At 42.3% G+C, this 8,789-nt stretch overlaps 1 protein-coding gene across 1 annotated transcript; it reads left to right on the top strand.

Moving 5' to 3' along the window:
• Positions 1–2,946: 2,946 nt before the first annotated feature.
• On the top strand, positions 2,947–8,704 carry LOC113019445 (lecithin retinol acyltransferase-like). Its single transcript, XM_026163174.1, has 2 exons — positions 2,947–3,824; positions 7,513–8,704. The coding sequence occupies exons 1-2, from the start codon at positions 3,249–3,251 to the stop codon at positions 7,663–7,665; spliced, it is 729 nt and encodes a 242-aa protein (XP_026018959.1). The 5' UTR covers positions 2,947–3,248; the 3' UTR covers positions 7,666–8,704.
• Positions 8,705–8,789: the final 85 nt, after the last annotated feature.

Here is an 8,789-nt window from a genome sequence, read left to right as displayed (position 1 = left end):
GTCCTTTTGGGGCTGTTATGGTTCAACTGTAGGGAAAAAGTAACGATCAATGCACATGAGGAATACTGAACAATCACAGTAGTTGCAGGCTGCGTAGACCTGATGTGAAGTTATATTTCTAGGGAGGTACGCTGCAGGTTATAGCACAGCTTTAACCTACATAAGTTTCAGAGGGGTTTGCGGTTATGATATAGCTTCAGATTTGTCGCTGAAGCATAGATCCCCAGTAAGCTGTGTTTCTTCTGCTAAGGTTAGCTAACACTAGTGACCCTGCTAACACAAAAAAGCTATTTACCAGTGCCTGTACAAATGTTATTACTGACACAATCAGGTCTGATTAGAAATGCTAGCTTAGCCTGTCAAATCACTTCTGCAGCTAACCCGTGTACAGTGATAATATCATGTTCAACACGTGATTCATTGATTTCATGTAATTGCACAAATTAATAATGTTACCGCTAACATATGCCGTTAGCTAGCATGTATCTGACATTGGCAACTTAATAACAGTTAACTTTTTATTCCAATATTCAGTACACATGCTAGTCTCTGATGTGTTGTACAACACATGTTGTACAGCATATATGTCATCACTGTTTAGCTCATCTTCACTGTCATGGCTGAAGACGTCGTTAATAACAATGGTTTGGAAAGGTCACGTAGAGTTTTCTGAAAGAGAGAAAAAGATGCAAATATTTGCAAAGAAGTGCTAAACAACTATCACACTCACAACAACCAAAAAGAGGCAGGGACAATGACCAGTATCAGAGATGCAAACTAACTCATAACAACCACAAACAGACACAAAATAACGACAGAAAGAAGAAGATCAAAGTGAAACTAAAGATTAAAAAATCCATCGAGTTAAAAACATGAGAACAAAATAACAACTTAACCCAGACATAATGCCTTCATGCACAAAGTCCTCACAAGGTCTGAAATAGTTCCTGGTCCCCACATGAACAGATTCATAGGTACACCCACACACCCGCTGAGCAGCCTGTCACTCAACTCCATTCACCTTTTAGCAGCGTCTCAGCAGGGATCACATCAACACTCATTCAGCAGGCAAATCTCGTCCCTCCTCAATCTTTCAGCACCAGTTAGGCTGTCTCAGCAGGGGGATGGCGGCTCAGTGTGTCCGTGTGTGTGTGTTTCTATAATCGACCCTTAATCCCCTCCCAATCCCCTTCTTCTCTGAAGGAAGAAAGGCAGGAGAAGAATGAATAACAGAAATGAGAGGTGGATGAAAACAGCTTCTGTCCTCCTGACTACAACTGCTGCTCTCAGCATTGGTAATTAAATCTGTTTTCACACATGCAAAGCAGCCATAGTGTTCGATTCAGTTACATTGGACATGGCGTAGACTTTAACCTTAAACTCGTGTGAGGACAGTGCAGGTAAAACAGCTTTTGTCAGAACAGTTATTAATGCTTTTGTCACATCTTTATGAGTTGGACAAATTCCGCCTCGATTGTAAAGGCTTTAAAAACCTCAGCTGCTAGAGAAAAGCTAATTTTCTCAACTGTGAAATGCAAACCTCATTTGATTTGAAGCCATTCATGGATCGGTGACACAAAATGAACTCCATAGTTTGACTCACTGAGGTCCTTTCGTCTAATAACCAAAGGTGACCCAGCTTTAAAGGCTGCTGCTCTGGAGCGCCATGTAACTATTTTTTTCCCCTCCAGTGACTTCCTGTGGCTGTGAGCAAAAACAAAAGTTAGTATATGACTCTGCCTGAACTATATAGAGACTAATCAGGCTTAGGTGTGTAATCACTCCCAGAAAATCTACGTTGAGCCAAAAGAAAGTCCTGAAATTGTTCCAGAACTTTTATACAGTGTGTTGAGTACACCGTCATTGTTTCCTCACTGCTCATCTAATGAATCCTCTATTTTAATTATGTTTCAGTTTGCAGACGTTTATATTTATTGGTTGTATTTTTTTTTATATTTTATATTTTCTTTGCACCAATTAGAAATCTGGCACCTATCTATACAGCATGTTAGCTTAATGCAGCTGGGGGTGATAACTTTTACGATGCCTCTCAGCAAGTTTAATTGGTGTAGGTGTCCAGAGTTGTAGCTGTATGGCCATGCAAAGAGTGGGGGGATTGTGGGAATTCAACTCATGCCAAGTCTTTTTTTTTTTTTTTTTTTTTTTTTTTTGTTTGTTTGTTTTTTTTTTGGGGGGGGGGGGGATTGCCAGTGTCTCACAGGAGGATTTTTTAAAGTATAATGAATTTGGGTCATAATTAGTTATTTTAAAAATGCTAAATATGTCAGTTATGGCTCAAAATATATTAGCAAGATATGCTAATATATGGATGCATCTAAGCTGAAACCCCAAATCTGTTACCAGGCAGAAGAACAGCTGAAATATCAGCAGGGGGAAAAGGGAAGAATAGAATCATCCATCCATAGAATAGAATAATAGAAATAAAAAGAAGAAGAGAGAAAGGAGTACCTGGTACCAGGCTACGGTAAATGCCTACAAAAACAATGGCATTTTTTTGGCATTTCCAGCTCCAGAGGTGATGATGTGTTTAAAGGCCCCACAGGGATTTTTGGTGGAAGCTCGGAAGTAAACAAGGAGTTTAAAGTGACACCAAGAATAATGACTTTATTTACTAATCAGTTTTCTGAGTTTAACAAACAGGAGCTGAGCCTGCAGCTCTCACACACACACAAACACACACAGCTCTGCAGACACACTGCCAGCTCACTCTGCCTCCCTGTGTGTGTGTGTGTGTGTGTGTGTGTGTGTGTGTGTGTGTGTGTGTGTGTGTGTGTGTGTGTGTGTGTGTGTGTGTGTGTGTGTTAGGCCATTTGGTGACTTTGGAAAAGCTGCGACCTCAGCACAGTTCCCAGGAAGGTGGTTGTGATGAATATGTGAGAGCCACATTTTGCTGTGCTAGGAAGTTGTGACCTCTCTGCATTTTGGCTGGTGTGGAGGTGGTGAACGCGGTGGAGGACGACGCTCTGTGGTTTGAGCTCTGTTCTGTTTTTGTTTTTCTGCCGTGGCCTCATACCTGACTCACAAACCTATTGCAGATCCCTGAGAGCTCCCCCCTCTCTGCCTCCCTCTCCCAGTCCCACACCCGCTTTTCTCTTGCAGCCTCTCTTTGCGGCCATGACGTCACGCCCCCTCCCATCCACAGTGAGGAGGAAAACTCGTGGCTGTGCGCAGAGGAGGCCACAGAGAAGCAGATCAGTGATCACAGACCGGTTTACTTCAGCTTCACCATGCTGGACACGCTCACCTTCCTCCTGGAGAAGCTCTTCCTCCTCGCGCACATCAAGCTCTCCAGCCTGCTGCCTCCTCTGGGCGTAGAGTGCGCAGAACCGCCGCCCACCAGCAAGCGCTGTGACCGGGAAGACTCACCGCCGCTGCCCGCCTCAGCCTCTCACCGGTTCCAGCGGGGAGACCTGCTGGAGGTTCCCCGGACTCTCTTCACTCACTTTGGCATCTACCTGGGCGACGACCGGGTGGCGCATCTCATCCCGGACATCCTCCCGGCGCTGACCGCCGACATCCGCCAGATCGAGGAGATGGTGACCAACACACGGCTGCTGGTAGGAGTCATCGCGAAGCGCGCCAGCGTGCGCGTGGACTCTGTGGAGGACTTCGCGTACGGCGCCGGGATCCTGCTGAACGCCATGGACCGCTCGGTGCGCAAGAGCCCTCTGGCCGGGGAGGAGGTGGCGCTGCGGGCGGAGCGGCTGGTGGGCACCGTCGCCTACAGCCTGCTATGGAACAACTGCGAGCACTTCGTCACCTACTGCCGCTACGGCACCGCGCAGAGCCTGCAGACGGACAAGGTGAGCCCGAGCCCAAGACCGACCCGGCGTGTTTGCTGGGTGTTTTATGTCTAATATCTCTCCTGATGGTAAACACATCGCAGTGAACAGGATCGATGAAGGAGAACCTGCTCTGTTTATGTGTCGTTGTATTTCCATTATAAAAAAAGTTCTGTAAACAAACTTTAAGTTATATTTGCCACAAGGTTTATTGCCCTCTTTGCCAGATCGATCTTGAAAAACACATTTTTGGTGTCACTGACACTCAGAGTGACTCCGTATCATTTATGACAGATGTGTGACACATTTTAACAAATTATAGGCCAACAAGTCATTTATGACAGTTTAAGTGTAATTTTTGGCGCAACATCAGAGCGACAGTGACAGGGCTGCACTGATGCTTCACAGTGATACACTTTATTCACGGTAAGCAGAAACAGTTTGTTCTGCTGTAAATCTTTATTTATTCTCAACCTTTTGAATGTGGAGTCGAGGTGCATCCAAGCGTGTTTAAAAGGCTGTAAACAAAGCCCTGTTTTCCTTTTCTTTTACAGCAGTCATTCGATTTTGAATGTGTAGATGGTTTGTGAACTTGAGGCTGGATTTTTAAATGTGGGGCCACAAAAAATCTGAATCTGAACTCTTTATCTGTTACCTAGTTTGGTGCAGATGGCTGTGGGTGCTGGCAGAAAACGTGACACTGACTCAGACCTCAGGTGACATTCACAGCTCAAACTCTGGTGTCATTACACATTTTTAACGAGGAAATAGAACAAGATTCATGCCCTCATCCTTTTCGGTTTTTACATCTTTTCAAAGCCATCCACTTTGCCAGATCGGACCCTTTGCCGGGCTGATTCTAGACCACGAACCGCATGTTTGACATCTGTTTAGACTGATGAAGTAATATTACAACAGTTTTCACAGTGAAACACACTAAAAGTAAATAGTCACCTACATGACATTATTATTATTGATTGAATGCAATGACGTTACTTTAACATAGTAGCTTTTATCACTTAAGTGGCCTAAAAATAAAAAGAATCACAGCAAACAGGATCACAGCATCGTTTGCAGCTTAGGTTCACAAACAGTCAGTAGTTAGTTATTATTATTGCTGTAGAACCAGCTCACTGTGTTCTGCCATGCTCTAGTCTGGCTGCAACTTATTTCCTGTCCACAGATCTTTAAAAGTCCTACAGAGAGTAGAAGAGAGGAGTGGAAAGAAGCCATAATAGCAATAATCACGGCTAAAAACACATCCAAAATGAATGTGTGTGTGTGTGTGTGTGGGGGGGGGGTCTCTTTGTGCAGCTAACTCTGTTCACCGCAGTGATTTATTCAAGAGCTTTAAGTCTTCATTTTCAGACATTAAAAACAACATTTACAGCTCTCTGCCTTTGTTTCCAAGTGAATGTGAAGCTGCTTCTGAGCAGAAAAGGAAAATCTGGGTCACTCCTTGGAAAAGTCCTGAGAACAAGAGCTGCATTCAGACCAGAGTCGCCTGCCAGAAACCAAAAGGCAGCAGCAGAATCTGGGCTGGTACGCTCTGATGATGATAATGATGATGATGCAGCAGAGGCTCCTGCACATCAGAAAGCTGACCTCTCTGTGGTTAATTCAGATTGTGGTTAGGCATCACAGAAGCAACTCTGTTTGAGGCTGTTTGAGTTCAGATGGGTGCAGTCCTTTTGGGTTTGTCCAAATATCTGAAAAACTAGAGACACTCCAGTCAGCCTCAGCTTTACTTTATGCCCCGTGCTAATACAAAATGCTAATGAGAAAACAGATTATTAGCATGTTACACCATTTTTACCAGTTCCTCTGAACATCTAAGTTCAAAGTAAAAAGTTCGAAGTGAAATGTTCATTACATTTGACATAAAAGCACCAAAAAGTAAAAACAAACAAAAAAACTGACAGGTAATTAATATATTGAGTATTTAACACTCAGGAATATCATTTATTATTATTTGAGCACCAAAGCTATTTTTAGCTAACAGTTTACTTGCTAGCTAGGATAACTCAGCAAACATTGTATTTTTCTGTTGTTTTTCTTTGTTCGTGTTTAAGCAGTGCCTCAGTCACACATAGAGACCGGTCAGCGACCGCCTGGGAACCTCCAGTCTATTCAGTTTGATTCATTTTATTCATTTCATTTTATTTTATTTTCATTTATTCATTTTATCTATATAGTCTCCTAAAGGGGCTTTATATTCTAAGGTAAAGACCCCACAATGAAACGGTCCCTAGGTTGCTGAAGGGCGCTGCACCAACAACTTCCTTGTGATTGCATTGGTCATTAGAGGAAGATTGCCATGGTTGCCAATAGTTTGCGTTAAATACAGATTTTACACTCTAAGCTTTAGTGAATCTTTAAAAAAGTGTGACTCAAAAAACTGAACACAGTAAAAGTTGTGGCTTACTGCAAAAACCCACACACATGTAAAAAAGAAAAAAAAGAAGGCAGCTCTTACTTTGAAGGTCAATGATTCCTGATTTACAATTTGCGTTATTAGTGTCACTACTGCTTGGCGAGTCATAACAACTCAGCATCTTTCATACAAACTGCAGGTGACCGCAGCTATCAGTTAGCGACCAAGTCAATCGCGAGGATGTTTTTAGTGCACCACCAAATACATCTTTACGACCACTTTCACGCCACCAACCCCGTTAAAGTATATACACAGTTTTGGGACACAGCTACAGTTTCCCTAGCGACCAGTGGTTGGCAAGCAGTCTGTAGGCCTGTGGAACTGGGGCTTAATGCACTTGACCTACACGTAAAAAAAACAAAAGGCAAACCAGTTAACGTCACAGGGGGCGCTGTCTTGCACAATGTGCAGAAGAGAGACCTCTAGTGGTAGAAAGCTGTACATGCTCCTCAGCTAAAAAAAACAAACAAAGGAAAAATACATTTAAAAGTTTATTTTCTTGTACATTAAAAATATATATGTATATATGCATTTCTGAACACACATACAAAATGAAAATTCTTGCTGTATATAAAATATTATCCTATCTTATAATGAAACTGAAGCTAAACGCAGCAGGAATAAAGAACAGACTGTGGTTTCTCTCTTGCAGCAGAGAAACTTTCCCCTGATCAAGTTTCACTTCCTGCAATCTCTAACCTAAACATCAGACCTGTCTGCAGCCTCAGAGTCTGCCTCTGCAGGTTCATTTCAAGGGAGGCTAGGGGCCAACAGAAGCTCTTAAAAGGACCTCTGAGGGCCCCTCACAAAAATAAACATCAGGTCAATTATGGTCGTTATTCTGCTACAAGAGGTCGGCTTAGAGAAAGTCTTAAGACTGGTGCTTTGCTTCATTTGTATCAACCACAAAAAGCTCTTTGATTTGAGCTTTTTGGGTAGTCTTTGGGGGGAGGGAATAGAGTGAACTTATCCTGTGTCTAATAGTTTTATCTGTGTATTGAGCGAATCACTGGGTGTAAATTGAAAAAAAAAAAGGCCTATAGACCAACCAACCTACCTGCTTTACACCTTGGAAAACTGCTGAGTGTTTTGGGGAGTTGCCCTGGTTTTAAAAACTGTGTCACGTTGATTTGATTAGGGTTTTTTCCTCTCTGTTCACTGAGAAATAAAATTAATCCTGAGTTTATATTTGTCTTGTCACATTTAAAGCTCTTCAGCTGCTCTATTAATATGATCATAATTAATTTTGTGCCCGTTTTCGTCCTCTCTCTCCAGTTTTGCGAGTGGCTGAAGTTGCTGATCCGGGACCAGCGACACGCCATGCTGACAGCACTGCTAGGGCTCCTTTCCATGGCTTATATGGGAATATCCGTCAGCACCGCCCTGCCAGCCTTCCTCATCCCCTTCACCTTGTGGATGGCGAGCTAAAAGCCGCCTGGAGCTGCACTTACTGTCAGCGTTCAAGCCTTACCGCTGGTTCAGAGCTCACTGAGCCGCCATATTGGAAGACCAACAGTGTGAACGCAGTCTTCTGCAAACATTTTAACTTTTCAAAAAACTTTTTAAAATTGTACTTCACCATCTGGTAGCTTTTTTCTGCTGCACAGAAAGTGATTTGCTTTTTATTTTTTCAGTTTTTTGTTTGTCTTTTTTAAAAAGAGGAAAAACTGGAGATGGGTAGTTAACAGAATTAGCAACAGGCTCAAAATTCACCAAAACTCAAAAATGTTGTGTCTCCAACGCAATTTGGTTGACTAATGATGTCTCAAGGTGAAAGGTTGTGCTGGTAAAGGAACCAAAGATGACTTATTTATTTTTCTATTGAGACCATACATACGGTTCTGAAGGGTTTATTGACTTGAAAAAAAAATTAACTCTTTCCATCTTGACCGTCTTAAAAGTCAGTCGTTTAATTTCCCTCCGTTTGAATGTTCCTTTTAGTACTGTAACCAGGTGAAGCTCGTGTGTAAATGTCTGCAGATAGTCTACATGACCTGATTGTTTCCTAACAGTCACAAGCTTTTGTACAGAATTATTTTTTACCTTTGTAACAATGTGCTGTGTTTTATATGTAAATAAAGGAAATGGAAGCAAACATATCTTGTATTCCTTATCAGCCACATAACCACATCGTCAATTCCACCCTTGTTGGAGTCTCCGAGGTTCTTCTGTCAGTCAAGGATGTGAAAGTTAGAAAAACTACTTTCCTTTTGTTAGAATTTTTAAGTCTTGTAAATGATTTTTACCAATGAAATTCAAAGACCTGACAAAGTGAAGAGATTCAACACTGAAACATTTGGGGCTGCATTTCAGTGCCGTTGGAGATTTTGATGAAATGATGAAAAGTAGCGTCCAACATAAAAATGTATGATCCACCGTGCAGAGTCCAGACTTCAACATTACTGAAGCAGTGTGGGATCATTTTGACAGAACAGAACGAAAGGCAGGCAGCATCCAAAGAAGAGCTTTGAATGTCCTTCAGGAAGTCTGGAGAACTATTCCTCAAGACTACTTATAAAAATTACAATAGAACATTCAGGCTGTTTTAAGAA

This window comes from Astatotilapia calliptera, chromosome 3, assembly GCF_900246225.1.
Source record: "Astatotilapia calliptera chromosome 3, fAstCal1.2, whole genome shotgun sequence".
In the NCBI taxonomy this organism is placed as follows: Eukaryota; Metazoa; Chordata; class Actinopteri; order Cichliformes; family Cichlidae; genus Astatotilapia; species Astatotilapia calliptera.
Note: the sequence above shows the minus strand (reverse complement) of the source record. Positions and strands in the feature narration are given on the sequence as shown.